At 39.2% G+C, this 19,045-nt stretch overlaps 1 protein-coding gene across 1 annotated transcript; it reads left to right on the top strand.

Moving 5' to 3' along the window:
- The first annotated feature begins 808 nt into the window (after positions 1-808).
- Positions 809-18,691, top strand: LOC140517712 (acyl-coenzyme A thioesterase 1-like). The gene is made up of 3 exons (XM_072629180.1): positions 809-1,621; positions 15,127-15,329; positions 16,735-18,691. The coding sequence occupies exons 1-3, from the start codon at positions 1,165-1,167 to the stop codon at positions 17,338-17,340; spliced, it is 1,266 nt and encodes a 421-aa protein (XP_072485281.1). The 5' UTR covers positions 809-1,164; the 3' UTR covers positions 17,341-18,691.
- The last annotated feature ends 354 nt before the right edge of the window (positions 18,692-19,045 follow it).

The raw sequence follows: 19,045 nt of genomic DNA, 5'->3' as shown, positions 1-19,045 counted from the left end.
CTCAGACACTTGACACTCACTAGCTCTGTATTTTGGGCAAGTCACAACTCCAGTTGCCTCATCCTGGGGCATCTCCAGGCACCCTGATGAATCTCTGGTCAGTGCATTCAGATGGCTCTGGAGGACAAGTGAGGCTGGTGACCTGCACAGCCCTCCCTCACTCAAAACAAAGTCAAGTGCAAGTCGAGTCATTATTTCTCTGATGGCATGGTCTTCTTTGGGAACAAAGGAGAAACACACACATCAGCTCCCATGTACTGAATTACCATGTCTATGCTGCAGCTTTTCAAATCTGCCCATCCTGACCCAATCTCAGTCCTGACCTCCAATCTCTCATTCCCAACTGCCTTTCAGACATCTCAAATTGGATTGTCCAGTACACAGCTTAGACTTAATCTGCACAAAAGAGAACTCTAACTCCCTGCCCCCCTCAACTCTCCCCTGCTCCTTCCCTGTTTCTGTAGAAGACAACACCATCCTCCCAGTCCCTCAGATAGGCCACCTAAGTGTCAGGCTAGACTGCTCACTCTTCTCCTACCCCTTCACCCACAACTGTTGCCAAGACCTCTTCATTTCATTTTTGCAACATCTCAAATGCATTCCCTTCTCTCCTCTGACACTGCCATCACTCTGGTGCAGGCCCTCAGCACCTCATGCCTGGACTAAGGCAATAACCAGCCAACAGGTCAGTCTGCCCGAAGTCTCTCGACATTCATAGCCCTTTAGGACCTAGCCGCCTCCTCAGTCTTGTCAGTCTTCTCACACCTTACTTCTGATCAAGTTCTCTCTAGTCCTTTAACAGGCTCTCCATTACTCCCTGCGCGGGACCTTTCCTGTGGCGGTCTCCAAGGCTTGGCAGGCTCTCCCTCCCCAACTCTCCCTGCTGACCTCCCGCGCTGAAATCCCATCTTTACAAGAAACTTTTCCAACGCCTTCCTAATTTTAGGGGTTTTCCTGAAAACGCGGAACTACGAAAAGGAGGAAAGGACTTTGAACTAGACACGCGCCCATCCCACGCCTCTGCCTCCCCGGGAGCATTCTCGCCTCTACAAAGCCGTTGGACAGCTCCCAAGAGATTCCGCCCCCGGGGGAGCCACTGGCAACCAGAGGACCACCCCTTTCATCGTATCTCAAAGGACTCCTGGGTGCCTCAGGTCAGTTTCAATGGCGGTGACGGTGACCCTGATTCCCGGTCCCCGCAGCATGTGGGACGAGACGGTGGCAATCGCGGTGCACGGTCTGGCCCCGGCTCAGCGGGTCACCCTGCGCGCCTCCCTCCGCGATGAGAAAGGGGCGCTCTTCCAGGCGTCGGCCCGCTACGAGGCGGACGCGGGCGGGCAGCTAGACCTGGCGCGGGCGCCCTCTCTGGGGGGCAGCTACAGCGGCGTGGAGCCCATGGGGCTCTTCTGGAGCATGAAGCCCGACAAGCCCTTCTGGCGGCTGGTGAAGCGGGACGTGCAGACCCCTTTCCTCCTGGATCTGGAGGTGTATGAGGGTCACGACCCACAGCCCAGCAAGCTGCTGGCACGGGTGGTCCACGAACGGAGCTTCCTGCGGCCAGGGGTGAGGAGGATCCCGGTGCGAGAGGGCAGCCTTCGGGCCACCCTCTTCCTGCCTCCAGGTCGGTGCCCCCCCTCCAAATCTTTATGCTCTGAGCCCTCATGTAATCACCGACCACCCCTCTTTCTTTCCCTCGCCCACAGCAGGATTTTCTACCATTCAGAAGTTCCAAGAATTCCTCCTGGCAGTCTAAAAGAATCTTGAGATGTCAGAGGGATGGATGGACGTTTCTCAGTTGTTTGGGAGGGAAGCACTAAGGACATGGCTTACAAATCACTCCAAGGTCCTTTCCAATTCTAAATCATCTGATTTCTGATCTATAAGTGGGAGTCTGAAGTCCCATGTTCAAGTCCAGGAATCTGCCACTATACCCCTCCAAATCTCAGTTGCATAGAACAAACATTTGTGGTTATCTTTTACTCTTAACTATTCATTGAAGGTGAAGTTATCTGAGGCATCAGCATTGATAATACAGGTCTCTCTTGGCTAAATCCCAGCCTAGTTAAGCTCCTGACCAAAGTTCACCTTTCAATGGTGATCATTTTTGGCCATTTGAAGATAATCAGTTATACAGGAATTGTTCTTTATGTCAGTAGAGGGCATTCTCCCCGCGACAAGATCACTGGTCTTTGAAATATTAAAATAAGTTTGGAAATAAAAGGGGCGGGGTAGGCATGGCATAAAAAGGAACTGCAGAAATACATGGGCAAGCAAGCTGTTAATCTACAAAATGACTAGCAAGAAAGTGACAGAAATTGAGGGAATTTTTATATCGTTAACACAAAGGTGGAAAAATTGATGAAGAAATGTTTATTGTGGTGCAAAAACAGAATATAGAGACATTTAAATTGCTGATACAAGTAAGACCTGTAAAAATAGAGCTATAAAATTATACTGGCAGCAACAAAGGAAAAGGATATACTTGAGGTATAATCTCAACAATATAGTAGCAGTGTTGACACTTTCTAAATAAAGTATAGATTTACAGGAGGGCAGGTGAAAAAAAAGGATTTCTCCTTAAACTCAAGAGAAGTTGCTACTGCTGAAAAGGGAGATTAAAAAGGCAAAAACAAAATATACTCTGCCCAAAGGACCTTACATAGGGAAACAATACATAAACATAGAGATAATTAGAAAATATATAAGGGGCAAAATTTTTATTTTTAATCAGTTTTTACTCTTCATGACCCCATTTAGTGTTTTCTTGGCAAAGATACTGGAGTGTTTTGCAATTTCCTTCTCTAGCTCATTTCAGTTATGAGGAAACAGGCAAAAAGAGTTCAGTGACTTGTCTAGGGTCACAAAACTAGTATGTGTTTGAGGCCAGATTTGGACTCAGAAAGCATCTTCCTGACTTGAGGTCAAGGATTCCATCCATTGGGTCTCCTAGGTGTCCATAAAAATCAAATAGAAGGTACATATAATTTGAAGTTGGGTGGGGGAAGCATCAGGAGCTACTGGGAATCAGAAAAGGCCTTAGGTATGAAGAGGTATTTGTAGTGAGTTTTGTACTTAAAGGCCAGGTGTATGGGACAGCAAAGGCATGGAGATGAGAGAAAGATGTCTTGAGTGAGGGATAGCAGATGGGCCACTTTGAGTGGTCTGGAGGTTATGTAATGCTGAGTCTTGTGTAGTAAGTATAAACAAGTGGACTGGAGTCAGGTGGTGAAGGGTTATAGATCCCAGAGGAAGCAGAGAGCTGCTGGAACTTCCTGAGAGGGGAAGTGACATACACCGAGAGACCTGAGTTTTAGAAATATCTCATTGGCTGTGAGGGGAGATCCTAGAGGCAGGGAGACTTGTAGTAGTCTAGGGAAGAGGTGATCATGCACAGATCTATCTAGGTAAATGTATAGGGAAAAGGACTATTGTTGGCTTGTATTTCTAAGCCTAGAATCTAATATAGTGGTGGTAAAGGCAACTGGTGATGCAGTAGAGAAGAGTGCTAGCCCTGGAGTCAGGTAGTGCTGAGCTGAAATCCAGCCTCAGAAAACTGCTAGCTGTGTGACCCTGGACATGTCACTTAACCTATGTCTGCCTCAGTTTACTCATCTGTAGCACCTATCTTTGCAAAGTTGTTTCAAGAATCAAGTAATTGTAAAGAAGTTTAGATAAATATAAATTAACTAAATAATTGTCAAGTAAGTTTGTAAGAGCTAATTTTAAAGTGCCTGGCATATTGAAGGTGCTATATAAAAGCTTTTCCCCTTCCCTTTCTTCCCTTTACACTTATTGCTTCAATAAGTGGTTATTAGATGGGATTGGAAGTGGCTTCTCTTCTCTGTGGGAGGGTTCATGCCAAAGAAATCTGAGCAGTTCTGATTGGAGGACTTCTAGTATCTAGGAAGGAGATTCTTTGGTTAGCATCTGCTCCAGTCCTCTCATTTCACAGATGAAGAAACTGAGATTCAGAGATGAAATGACTTGTGTGTCCAAGACTTGCAACCAGGTGTTCTGACAAATCTGGCCTTTGTGCTACTTGACCTTGTCATGTGACCACTTTCCTAAGAAGGACATAATCGAATTTATTTTTTATTTGATTATTGAAAATGTTTCCAGTGTCTTGGGGCAATAATTATGACCACAAATTATTAGTAGCCTAGTACCATCACTGGAGAAGGCATGGGAGATTGAGCCAAATTGTGCTTCTCCTAAAAGGAGCATAATGGGGGGACCAGGTTGTGTGGGTAAATGGGTGTGTGGGTAAATGATTCTCTTTGCTGTTGATGAGAATTCTCTTGGTGACTCCCTATGTACCTCTGGAAAGTCCTGCTGTGATGCCCCATCATGGCCAATTTTGTTGAGTGGATTGCACATGTGACCCTGAAGCTGACTTAACTTGTCTTCTGGAGTTGCCCTATTTTCCCAAAATACTTTACCTGGAATATACAGGAGTCCCTGAATGATTTAAGGATGGTGAGTCCCCTGAGCTGACACAATTTGATACTTCCACTTTTAATTAACCCAGATAAGCTCAGGACATTGTCAAATCTCCTGGAAGGGTATAATCAAAGGAGTCTGACTTGTCTTTCCACACAGGAAAGGAAATGGTTGAAGAGTACCAACTGATCACATGTCAACATGCACTTGGATAGGTACCCATAGAGCTTCTATTTATATCATATGACAATATATACTTATATTTTGGCAAATTTAGAGACATTTCCACTCCAAATACTCCTATGGACTATTTGTGCCTGACCTCTGGTAGATAGAGCCTTCAGAGGTCCTACTGGTCTGATCAGCCACAGTGGGACACACTGTACCTTTATATGGACATAGTGATGCCATTTTGGTCCTCTTCAAGAACAGAGAACAACAACCAACCACCACATCTGGGATAGATAATAGAGATCAGCAATGATCCCAGAGTGGAACATGAGGAGAAGAGTAGGCTGGATTCTTCTTTCAGGTATTTGCACAGTTTTGTATTGTTTTGTTTTTTTTACTGATTGAAAGATTCCCATAAAAACAAAGACCCATATTTTCCAAACTAGTATTTTCCTAGTGTTTCTACATTACAGTGAGATATGAAATGTCACTGTCTTTGAAGACTTAAAGGTGGGGGAGGGGGTGGCAGTTGAGAGGCTCAACATATAACCAGTGAGGAACTCTGAAGAAATACAGGAATAAATAATGCCCCTAAGGAGTTACACCATTGGAAGAGAAGACAGGAAAGATTGAAGAATAACTGATGGATGGCCAAAGTGCTTCAAAAGTACCCTCTTGATAAAAATAGAAAGCATTTATGTAGTTCATGCTATGTGCCAAGCACCAAACTAAATACTTTACAGATATTATCCCATTTGATTCTCACAGCTCTGTGAGGTAGGTGCCATTATTATTCCACCCTTACAGTGAAGGAAACTGAGGAAAACATAGGCTACTAAGGGTCTGAGACAGGATTTGAACTCACCTTTTCATGATTTCAGGTGCAGTGCTCTATCCACCATCCCACTTGGCTACCTCTATGGTGGAATGTTGGGAGAAAGGGAGGAAGGCCTTCATGATATTGGATAGAGGCCCTGTGATGAAGGCTATGGTTAAGAATCACATAGGACAGGCATGCATGAATGAGGAAAATCACTCGATGTCCCAACCAGGGAAGCTCAGAGAAAAGACAGAAGACCCTCCAACTCTGGGATAGGGAAAACTTCAAGGGAGATAGAGACCACCAGTCTCCCTGATCAGAGTAGAGAGAATCCCCAGCCTCCTACTCAAATGGGAAAGAGACAACCCACCCTCCTGATGACAGAAGCCCCAGGGAATACAAAGAGCACCAATTATCCTAATCATGGGAGCCCCCAGGAAAGACAAAAGACCACCCAGTATCTTGATCCAGGAGGACTTCTGTCACACCCAGGATTGTGATCAAGAAATCTTCAAAGAGGACAGATGATCACTCAGTGTTATGATCAGAGACAGCTGACCATAGAATTCTTACCAGGGACACTGAAGCATACCAACAGTGAGTGCAAATGAAAGCCAGCAGAAGGAACACAGGAAATTGAATTCAGAAACAAAGCCTAACCACACAATTTGAGAGGGAGGAAGGGTGCAGAGTCTGGCTGTTGCATTAAGTTCTAATTCAGGAAATAAGTCTGGAAAAATTAGTAAAGAGCCAGCTTTTAGCTTTATTTCTCATTTTTTGGGGGGAGGGGGTTGCTTCAAAGTTGTGAATTTTCCCTCTAATTTTTAAAAGTCTCCTTTTTTACTTACTTTGAGTTTTTTTTGTTAGTTTTCTAATTCTTTATTACATATTCAGAAATCCTCTCTTCTGTTTTACATCTTTTTTCAGTCTATATCTTTTGTTTGTGGTCCCTGAGCCAATTACTATTTTTATTGCGTTATGATCTATAAATGATGCATTGAATATTCTTTCTGGGTAAAACTCAATATGGTGCTGAGATGAAAAAAGTGGATAAAGCCAAGAACCTCCAAAATGAGAAGTCTTAGGTGTATCAGGGTCCAAAGTCAGAGCTCTCACATAAAAGGAGAAATACTGCAAGTATTCAGAAACAATTCAAGTATCAAAGAACCACACTCAGGATCACACAAGACCTATAAACTTCTACCATCCATGAGAGAAGACCTTGAGTTACAATATATCAAAAGTCAAATTAGCTTAAAACCAAAAGTAAATCTGCCAAACTGAGGATAATGCAACAAGGAGGGAAAGTAGATCTTTGATTGAATAGAGGATTTTCAAGCATTTCTGATGAAAAAGACAAAAGCTAAGCAAGAACTTTGAAATACAAAACAAGATTCAATAGAAATCTAGAGGGTAAAGTTATTTCAGTAATTGGAAGCTGCTATAGTATGATACAGTGCTAACATCCTGATGGGAGAGAAGAAACAAGTTTCCCTTCAGAATCTTAATATATTCAGTACATTCAGGAAATTACATTAGGAAAACAGAGATCCTAGAGATGGATTGATTCCATTCTGAGGATTTTTAAAGGAGAAAGAGAAGAGAATAAATGAAATACCTTAGTTTATATAGGAGGAAGAAGAGGTGGTAGAACATGTTATTCTCCACAACTGAGGTACTTGAGGAATATACAAATATGAAGGAAGGGGTTATAGCAACACTGTAAAAAAGAAAAAAAACTACTTTGAAAGACTTAGAAATTCTGATGAGTAAAGTGACAAATCATATCTCCAGCTTAATATGTGTTACCAATCTTGTGAGAGACAGAGAGGTAATTTATTCAAGGTGCACAGATAAAAACATTTTGACTTGGACACTGTATGGATTCATTTTGTTTAACTCTATTTGTTACAAATGTGTTTTCCCCCCTTTCAGTTTTTAATTTGGGATAGGAGGAAGATAGATTATTAGAATAGGGATTCCAGTCTTTGCCAGAAGAGCCATTGAAACTTTTTTTTAATGTTCAGAAGCGTACAGAAAGAAGTTCAGAAGGAAGCATAGATAAGCAGGATAGTTTTGAGAGTGATACGTGGAATTTATTATATGCTTTGTTTATGACATGGAAATTGCTGATTTCATACATAACCCTCTTTTTTTATGTTCTAAGATATATGTGTTTGTACCTATGTACATGTGTGTATTACTATATGCCTATAGCTATAAATGCCCTTTTTAGTGTTCAAGTTCAGGATAAAAAATTAAATTTTTTAAAAAGAAATTTTAAATTAATTTATTTAATTTTAATTTTAAACATTCACTTCCACAAGCATTTGGGCTTTAAATTTTCTCCCCTTCCCCATGACAGTGCACAATTTGATAAATGCTTTACATATACATTCTTATTACACATATTTTCACATTAGTCTTGTTGTAAAGATGAATTAGAATGAATAGGAGAAGCCAGAGAAAGGAAAAACAAAACAAACAAAAAAAGAGAGCAAATAGCGTACTTCAGTTTGCATTCAGACCCCATAGTTCTTTTTCTGCATGTGGATAATATTTTCCATCGTGAATCTTTTGGAGGTGTCTTAGATCCTTGCGCTGTTGAGAAGAGCTAAGTCTATCAACGTTAGTCATAGCACAATATGACTATCAATGTGTATAATGTTCTGCTTCTGCTCAACTCACTCAGCATCAGTTCATGTAAGTCTTTCCATGTTTTTCTGAAGTCTACCTCCTCATCATTTCTTATAGCACAATAGTATTCTATCTCATTCATATACCACAACTTGTTTAGCCATTCCCCAATTGATGGGCATCCCCTCAATTTCCCATTCTTGGCCACCACAAAAAGAGCTGCTATAAATATTTTTGTACATGTAGGTCATCTTTCCATTTTTATGATCTCTTTGGGATACAGACCTAGAGATGGTATTGCTGAGTGAAAGGGTATACACAGTTTGGTAGCCCTTTGTGTATGGTTACAAATTGCTCTCCAGAATGGTTGGATCATTTCACAACTCCACCAACAATGCATTAATATTCCAATTTTCCCACATCATCTCCAGAATATATAATTTTCCTGTTTTGCATGTTAGCCAATCTGACAAGTGTGATGTGTAACCTAAGAGTTGTTTTCATTTGCATTTCTCTAATAAATGTAGAGATTTTTTCATGTGATTATAGATAGTTTTAATTTCTTCATCTGAAAATGGCCTGTTCATATCCTTTTCAAAGGAAGGATTAAAAATTAATTGGAGATTATATAGTTTAAACCTAAAATTTAAAGCTCAAATAGCAAAACACATAAACAATAGAAATTTCATCAAAGAAAATGGCAACAATTAGATAACATTCCTAAACATTTGGAACGACCTAAAACTAGTCACAAAAGGGAAATAAATATCTCTAAACATTTTCATCAAAAAAGGGAAAGAGTAGATTAATAAATTGGACATGCAACTAAAAAGAAGCCCTAGAAAAGCAACCATTTAAAAACCCAACTAAATATCAAAATACAAATCCTGAAAAATCAAACAATTAACAAAATGAAGAGAGAAACATGAAATGAGAAATAACACTAGAAACAGTACTTTAAAAAACATAAAATAGAAACTAATAACTAGTTTGATGTTGTAAAAAGAGAAAACAGAAAAACCAAATCAACAATATCAAAAATGAAAAGGTATAAAGGATAACAAAAATATTTATAGTTACTTCTTTTTGTTGTAGCAAAGAACTAGAAACAAAGGGAGTACTCAAAAACTGATTAATGGCAGGATGAATTGCTGTTTTCATTTGTAATGAAAGATCCTGAGTTCTCTTTGAACACATAACAAGATATCCAAAAGGTTATTGGCAAAGTAGGAGCTGAGGAGAAAGACTAGGATTGGAAATGTAGATGTGTGAATCATCTGAAAGATTGAATATGGGATTTGTGAGAAATGTGCTCAGTCTGGACAAAGAACAATACTCACTGTGAAGTCAGAAAAGTTCTCATTTTGTTTAAACCAATTATTCTACATTCCTAGTGAATGGATCTCTCCCTAATGGAGAAGACACTTGATCACACAAATGCAACACTTTTTATACTGTTCCCAATTCGAATTTCCTGTCTTGCTCTCCATTGACTAGATGCCACATCCTTCATCTTACACTTCATAGTCTCCTCCCTGGTAGGTTCCCCTTCAAATAGCTCATTAAGCATGCATACAAGCTTCTGACCTTTTGCTTAATCAGAAGCCTGGTTCTGCTAGGTCACGACTTTGATTAGAACCAGTCACCTCTGACTTACATTTTGCTATCACCCCAAACTGGGAGGTATTTCAGTCCTGTGGAAACAGAATTTCTCCTTTTGTTCCACACAAATTTCTTCTCTTTTTTTTTAATTCAAATTTTGTTTCCACATCTTTAATACTCCCTTACTCTCTTTCTCATGTGAATTCTTCTCCTCATGTATCTCTATTTTAAGTAGGAAGGAGGAGAGGTGTATCATGTCATTGATAAACCAATTGGGGAGATACCCCTCAATACATAGACCCAAAGGAAAAACTATAATGAGCAACCAATTGTCCCTTTAAGCTTCACAAATCTCTTCTTACACAGCTGATTGGCAGGGAACATTATCTGATGAAGTCCTCTGACCTGGGCTCCTGTTCCAGCCATCTCCAGCACAGCATCTTCCCTTTACCTTCTATAGAAATCTGCCCTCTTATGTCCATTCTCCTACAAAACTGCTATCCTTATAAAATCAAAATTGGAAACTTGGCAAATTGTGCATTATTCATTCCCACATCAGGAGGATGAAATTTCATTAAGGAATTAATAACAGGCTTGAATACATACATAAATACAATATGTCATCAACACAGCACATATCAAGTCATAAAACAATTCCAATTTCTGGTCATGTTCTGCTTCTTTTGAAGCACTTACAAGATAGACCACAAACTATTCTTCTTTTAACATTAACTAACTTCAGACAAGTATGATTAACTAAGCAACAGAATAACATGCTGACTTCAGAAGTCCTTGACCTAGTTGTCTCCATACTGTTACTAAGAATTAAAAGAACTTAACTTATACAGAAATACACACACACACACACACACACACACACACACACACACACACACACATAACAAATGTCAAGGCTAAATAGTTGTTTTGGCTAAAATTCTAAGCCTAATAACTCAATCTTACTGTAATAACTTCAGATGTTCCTGTACTAACCAATTATTTAATAGATCTGATATTATGCTTACAAAACTTTTGCTTATAGGATTTGCCATTATGAGAGTAGGTCCATAACTAAAGCAAGGGAACAACATTTCCCTAACTTCATGTCAATTCCAGGCAAAAATTGTGTAGACTACCAACTGGTATTTAGCCAGGTTTAAAGTCTGCCAGGTGTCAGTGGGGGAAATTAAGTCAGGAGAATCCTACCTCACCTCATCTTTGGATATGACTATAGCCTCACACCTTTAAAGTGAGTCTTAAATGGCCTACATGCCTTTCTATACTTGTTCAAATTCATAAAATCAGATTTCTGATTAAGATCATAAATTATTGTCCTAATAGATTTGCATCTGTTTCCCAAGCTTCTCTGTTCTTTTTAAACTATTTTGTTTGAAAGAAAGGGATATACATATAAGTTCAAACACTAACTTTAACTTATATTTAGGTCATGGAATGAATTCAGATCAAAACAGGAAACATTTAACTTTTCTATCAATGCAAAGGTATTCTACAAGCTACCTTCCTCTAAGAAACTTCCACTGAAATCCTTTTCCCCAAACTGAAGATGTCTCTGATTTAGTTTCAGTGACTAATTTGGTCAATTGTGTTAATACCCAATTCCTCTTACATCATCTTGAAATATGTAAGGACCTTATTCCATATAGATACACCTTCATTACAGTTCACTTTAAATCCCAGCCTTAGTCTATGTGATATTGATTCAGCATTATATTTGTACCTTTGTTTACTTCCCTTTATCTAATTATTCCCATAACATTTAGAAAGATTATTCCATGCGTTTTATCTTTCACAAGACGATACAAGAGTACCAATGTACCCAATTATTTGATTGATTCCACTACTTGCTACTTACTTTGAGTGCAGAAGCATGCCATAGAGACGAAAAGCAAGGACCTGATTAGATAAAGCATCAAAGTCTTCTACATGCAGTATCATACCCACTTTATAGGGCCAGACTCAGAAATAGTCAGGGGGGAAAACATTCCTTTTCAAAGGAACACAATGGGGAAACTGAGCCAGAAGGCTCCCATCCCAGGCTGGGGCCAAGATTGTCCATTCAACTATTTTTCTCAGAGGCAAACTTCCACCTGTAACAGTCACCTTCTCTCTGAGTAGCTAATGGTATCTTCCTCAGATGGTGGGTTATTGAGGTTAGAACACAATTTGTTATTATCCCAGAAGTTTTTACATCACGTGCCAAGTTTTATTAATCAAAACTTTACCAGGACTCACATCTTAAATTTTAAATTTGTCCTAAAAGTCAGTCACTAGAAATCATTTTTATTGACTTTAAGAGCCACTTTTGGAAGCTGGTGCCTTGCTATCACTCAGTATTACTTCCAAGCTTAAAGGTCCAGGACAGGAACTGTGGGGCCTTCACTGTAACTGTTGCCTCTCCCCCTTCCCTTTTGCCTGGTGGAGAAGGGTAAAGCATTCTCTTCTTATTTTGATCTGGGATAAATAGAAAAGCCCTGGGACTGTTTGCAATACACTTGAACTCCTCAAAAATGGAAGTTTCACCTAGAAACTTAAGGAAATTCACAGTATGTTTGAATATTAACTTCAGTATTAGGATATTACAACAAATTAGTTTACAAATAGAAATTTGGAGGACCTTCTAAAAATCATGCAAAAGATTTTACAAAACATTTCTTCATAAAAGTATTTCTCTTTTGAAAATCAGTTCAAAATTTGTCCTAATATTATTTCTTAAATAACACAAAATTCCCATGTTTCATGCCCATCTACAAACTCTTGTACATAATTGACAAAAATTACAAGACTAAATCTTACAAGTCCTTTGCATAATTATCCATTTTCCTTTCACAAACATACTTTTATAAATTCTTCATCTGTAGCACAACAATTTTGACTGAACCTTCCTTTTAATTAAAAAAAAAACTTGGAAATTTATAATACCTTAAATTAGGGCATATGGTCAAATAGAATGACTTAACAGCTTCTTAAACCATTCATCATTTTTCTCCAACAGTAAAATGAAGAGAAATTGCTTTTTTAAATACCCATTATCAAGTTAGGTGAATGCATTTCCAAATCACTTGCACAGAGAATAAATTATAACTTTAAACCACTGTATACATTTTCATAATAGCCAAGATTTCAAATGGAGAATTTATATATATGTATAACATATACATATATGTACATATGTATATAACCAAATATAACAGTTTTAAATGATCAAATTTTTATCACATCTCTTAAAAAAACCCATTTATATGCAACAAAATTCAGATTTAAAAATTGCTTTAACATCATTTCTACCTCAAAGAGAACTTTAGAAATACAGTAACAACACAAACAATAACTTCGGATGATATCAATTGCATTTCCAGAAATTATTGATCTTCTTATTTTGGGTGTTTAAAACCCATTTCAAAGCTATTGGGTATGTTACAATTACCTTAAATTAAATGTATAATAATAATGTTATGTCTAACTTATGCCAGTCCTTGTGTTAAGCATTTTGCAGTCCTAATGCCAAGTAACAATATGTAAACATTTTAATTATATGAAGATTTGTACATATTCTTAAAGTCCAATATCTCTGGCCTTTTAAAATGGAATATTATCCACAAATTTATACACTCCCCCAAAAGGACACAAGACTGTGTATTCCTGACTTTGGACAAACAAACACCTTAGGCATTTCAATTCCTTAGGCATTTCAATTCCTAACTCCTATTCTTCAGAAAAAGTTTCACAAAAAGGTTTGAATCAGATTAGCTAAAAGGTTTAGCCTGATCACAAAGTCTTAGGAATTTGAACTAGGTGTGGCCAGCTTCCCTTCCAAGCAGAAACCTTTGGAGTTTAATAATTAATTGAATCAATACTTTACCATAGTTAAGACTAATATTAAATTCAATAAAACTCTCCCATAGATCCATCCTGGAAGGCAGATAAACATAACCTCTTCTAACTTTCCATCATTAAATCAGGCTACAAATTTTTCTTTTCAGTCCCTAACCTTTCATTCTTTTAACATTCTCAAGTCTTCTGAAGTAGGATGGGGGAAGGGAGAGGCTAAGAACCCATGGAACTGAGGGCACATGGACTAGCTGCAGTCCCACCCCTCCCAAATCCTTCCTTTTTTTCTATTCTACCTTTCTTTCCTAATCCTTAGTCAGACCACCTTTGCCCTCCTTTACATTTCAAATAAATAAAAAAATTATACTTACCAATTTCATCCAGCTTTTCTGTACCTTATAAGCTAGAACAAGTTAAATGCCTAACAATTTATACACCAAGAAAACCATTGCCTGATATCAGATACATTCGAAATAGAAACTTTAGCTTTCAGATGTAATTGGACGTGGATTCAAAAACTCAACCTTTTTTTGTCCTAGCCCTTGCTTCCTCTGGGTTATTGCTAGGCCCTGTTACCAAATTTCCAACTAATCATGTTGGTCCTTATGTCTCAGCTCTGTAACCATTCACGATGCCCTTAATTTCATGTTATCTACCTTGTTCTTTTCTTTGCTCTACACTTCCAAAACCTCTTTGTGGTAGAGCTGCAGTTAGGGTTGGGCAAAAAGGGCTGTACCCCCAAGGCATGCAGCTTTGAAGGAGGGGAGATTTTACCCCAGGAGAGAGCCCTTCCTTCCAACCTCAACCATGGCCCCTGCTTCCCAAGCCATTGCCAGTTGACTTCTGTCCTCTCACTGGACTTCTATGACTCTGGAGGAGAGAGTGAGGATGATAACTTTGCTTAGCTCTGCCTCACTTAAATCCAGTTCACAAGCAAGTCAATATATCACCATCCTGATGTTATTGATCCTCTTTGAAAATGAAGTATGAAGAACTCCCCAAAGCATATAGAAGTTCAACTATCCTTTTGTTCAAGGTCTATGGCATTAATGGAGTACTAGCCATTGACTTATTTAGTGACAATGGCCTACCTCTGCTAATAAATGTTATCTTGCTCAGAGATCTGCCTCAATGTTACCATTTTGTTAAATTTCAATTGAAATAAGACAACAGTTGTATACCCTAGACAAGTCACTTCACCTCTGATGGGTTAGTTTCCTCAACTATAAATTGAAGTAATTGTACTTCACAGGACTGTTGTGAGGATTAAATGCTTAGAACATTGCCTGGCTCATAGTAAGCACTATATGAATGTTAGTTATTTCTTTTCCAGTTTTTATAGATATTACATATATTTATTTTTAATTTTATTTTACATATAATTCGTATATATATATATATATAGTTTTCCAGTTATTGAGGGGTTTTTTAAAAATCACGCTGTGTGGATGTAATTAGGTATATTCTTTCCAGGGCACATGCAGTAGTGAACAAGGAGTCTTATGGTGAGTCAGAATATGTCATGTAAGAGCAAACAACTTGATTAACCTTCGAATTCAGAGGGAAGACTTTAAAGGGAATGCTTTATGACTCTGAGTTTCTTATAGGTTCAGGGCCCTTTCCTGGGATCATCGACATCTTTGGAATTGGAGGAGGCCTGTTTGAATATAGAGCCAGCCTCTTGGCTGGACATGGCTTTGCTGTGTTGGCCCTGGCATACTATGCCTGTGAGGACCTCCCCAAAGACATGGAGGAACTTCATCTGGAATACTTTGAAGAGGCTGTCCAGTACCTGAAGAACCACTCCCAGGTTGTCTTCTCATTTTATGACTTCTCTCTTCTTTGATTTCTTTGATTCTGGGGGTAGATGCTTTCCCTGACTGCTTTTCATTTTTAGAAATGAAACCAGGAGTGAAACCTCCTATGTAAGTATTTATTGGGAATTGGAGGGGTTTGCCATACAGAGAAGGAAACTGAGGTAAACAGGAGGGGTAAGTGATTTGTCCAGGGTCACACAGCTACAAAGTTTTTGAGGCCAGATTTGAACTCAGGAAGAGCAGTCTTCCTAACTCTGGACCAGGCACTCTATCAACTTTGCTACCTAGATGCCTGCATTTCTGGGAAATTTTCCCCTAATTCCAAAGAGTATTTTAACACTGGCTAATTCCTCTCTTGTGTTTAAAAGAGAAAACTGAGAAAAATGCAAATCCCCTCTGGTAATGTTCTCTGTGTGGCCTTTGGAAGACACAGGCTTTTAACCTCTCTGGGCTGTAGTTTCCTTATTTGTAAATTAAGTGAGTGAGAGTGGACATCTCATTGGATCCAGCTTTCCAGGAAGAATGTCAGTGAGGAGTGACTTGAAGTATGCAGAAGGTCTACCTGCTCCAAATTATATCATCCATCAACCTGTAGTTCCCCTGAGTAGACTCATTAATAGGTTGGAAAAGAGGCAAGGGGAGAGTTTACTCCAAAAGGCCTCAATTAAAATACATAATCAGCTCTCTATCATAGGCATGTGAGTTGTCTTGGGCCAAATGGAAGGAAGGAAGGAAAGAAGGAAAGATTTATTAAGTGTGTCTACACTGTACTAGGAACTATGCTGAGTACTTTGTAAATATTATCTGATATGATCCTTACAACAAGCTGTGGAGATAGGTGCTCTCCTTATCCCTAATTACAACTGAAAAAACTGAGGCCAGCAGAGGATAAGTGACTTGTTCAGGGTCATAGGGCTGCCAGAGGCCCAGTTTGAATTCAGATCTTCCTGAGGTCCAGTACTCTATGTGTTGTACTATTTAAATTTCTTGAATTTTAAGTCACCGTGATTGTGGGCAAGTATTTGGTTCTCAGTTTCTTTTCTCAAAAATGGATATCATAATATTTGCAACATAGGATTATAATCAATATGCTGTATAACATGAGTTTTACATGTCATGTTGATATGAGCAGGGGTTACTGAAAAGCTCTATACAGTCCAAAAATATTTCTTAAAGCAAAAGGAAAGTTTTTTTCAGTTTTGGATTTTTTTTTTTTTGAGGCATTCCAAATTAAATGATTTGGTCAGGGTCACTCAGTAAGTGTCAGGTGTGCGATGTTAAATTTGAACTCAGGTCCTCCTGACTTAAGGGCTGGTTCTCTATCTACTGCACCTCCTACCTGCCCCTTTTTGTTAGTCATAACATTATTCTCATTCCCTCTCTCTCTGACTTTCTCAGGTAAAGGGTCCAGGAGTTGGGCTGCTTGGAATTTCTAAAGGGGGTGATCTGTGCCTCTCCATGGCTTCCCATTTGAAGGACATTACAGCCACTGTCACCATCAATGGCTGTCTGGCAAATGTAGGGTGTGTGCTACACTACAAGGATATGACCACTCCCCCACTGAAACGTGACCCAAAACGTATCAAGATAACTGAAGATGGCTTTGCAGACATCATTGATGCTCTCAACAATCCTTTGGAGGAACCCAATAGAAAAAGCCTAATTCCAATTGAAAAGGCTGAGAGTTGTTTCTTGTTTCTTGTTGGTTTGGATGACCACAATTGGAAAAGTGAATTCTATGCCAATGAAGCTGCCAAATTATTGCAAGCCCATGGGAAGAAAAAACCTGAGATTATCTGCTACCCTGCAACAGGACACTATATTGAGCCCCCATATTTCCCTATGTGCGTGGTTTCATTTCACAGTGGAGTGGGTAGACATGTGATCTGGGGAGGAGAAGTTAGGGCCCACTCCATGGCCCAAATAGATGCTTGGAAACAACTCCAAGCCTTCTTCCACAAACATTTAGGAAATGATCAGATAACACATCCCTCCAAATTGTAACTCATCATTTAGAATTTAAAATGCTATACGCTAAGGGTGTGCTGAGATGATACTAACTGGAGAGATTATTATTAGAATAATTGGAATAGGACATTTTTCTCACCATCACGATAAAGTTGAAAGTAAGAATTATTTTAAAACTCAACATTTTTTTAAAGTGAACTTTCCCCCCAAAAAATAAGAGATTAATTTTGTGAAACATAAGAACAGTGAGAGAGTACTTTCATTACATGGGATATAAACTCCTTAAACTCACAGCATTGGCTGGGACCTCCTAGGCCTATACAAATTGCCTATGAATTTCCTACAAATATTATCTCTGTGCCTTAGGAAAGTTATCAGATCTTACATATAAACAAATAAGATGCTAGGTATAGGATCTGGTACCAAACTTGAAGTCCATAGCAAAAGCCTCATCTTCACCTGTTTATGGAAGTGGTCCACAAGTGGCATCTAATCCCAAAGGCATTTGCTTCTACATGACTATGATATACAAAAAGATACACAAAAGGCAGGGCATGAGAAGGTTCAGCTACTTCCTTAGGCTGGACAAGTGGACCACCAAAAGCAAGAAAGTTTTGCACATCTGAATTAAGGATATATCCTCACCAAAGATTCTTTTTCTGTTCTGAATGTCTTTCCCCTGCAATGGATTGTCAGTTATACTATGAGTATCTCATTTTGTTTCACTCTCAAACCTGAGGTACTGGACCAGCCTGGATCAGGCCTGGTACATTATATGCATTCACTTGTATGTGATAGGGGGCAAATGGATTCTAGATTTAATATTGCCTTTTCTGGTTCCTTTTTCTTGGAAACTTCCCCCACCACCCACATCCCAGAGAACCTTGCCTGAAGGTCAAGCTTTACCTCCACCTTTGTAACCTCACCCATCACAGAGAAACAGAGGTCAACAGGGTTCAGTGACTTGCCCAAGGTCACCCATCTCATAAGTGTCTGAGGCCAGATTTGAACTCAGGAAGATGAATGAGTCTTCCTCACTCCAGGCTAAGCACTCTATCCACTGAACCACCTAGCTATCCTTAAAGTATTATAGCAACTTCCATCTCCTGAGAACCTTTGCCTTGTGACTTTCTCACTTGTCTTGGCTGTGGTTAAAGGTGTTCCAGAAGGGGAGGTCCAAATGATATAATCTCAATTCTGACTATGTCATCAATATCCAGTTGGAAGAAGACACACCTATGTTGCAAGAAATTTGGCTATGTCACCTTGCTAACTATTACAAAAGACCCTGTCAGCCCTCACTCAAAGTCTTTGGCCATGGAGAGAGGCCATTGACCTCATTCATTGGTTCCAGCTAGCCAAATTAATAAAGTGATCATGCTCAGAACTTTGACTCTCAGAATTTCTCTTAAAAAAGATGTATCCCCAAGGCAATATTCACAGCTGTGATGGCGACTATGCTTGTGTAGTTATGAATAGCAAAGTATAATAGATTCTTCATATAGAAGGCAAAAGAAAAACATTTATTTAGACACCAGAAAGCTGAATCCCAAAACCACATAGCCAATATCATCATAATAATCAAGAAGTTAATACATATTAGCACTGTAGGGGTAAACACCATTCTCAAGTCTTCCCCTTCCCCCCCACCCTGGGGGCCTTCCCACAAGCAAACACTCACAATACTAGCCAGACAGCCTGCCTGTGTCCTGTCTCTCCTCTGCTCTAATTGCTCTCACCA

Source organism: Notamacropus eugenii, chromosome 1 (assembly GCF_028372415.1).
Source record: "Notamacropus eugenii isolate mMacEug1 chromosome 1, mMacEug1.pri_v2, whole genome shotgun sequence".
NCBI classification, from domain to species: Eukaryota; Metazoa; Chordata; class Mammalia; order Diprotodontia; family Macropodidae; genus Notamacropus; species Notamacropus eugenii.
Note: the sequence above shows the minus strand (reverse complement) of the source record. Positions and strands in the feature narration are given on the sequence as shown.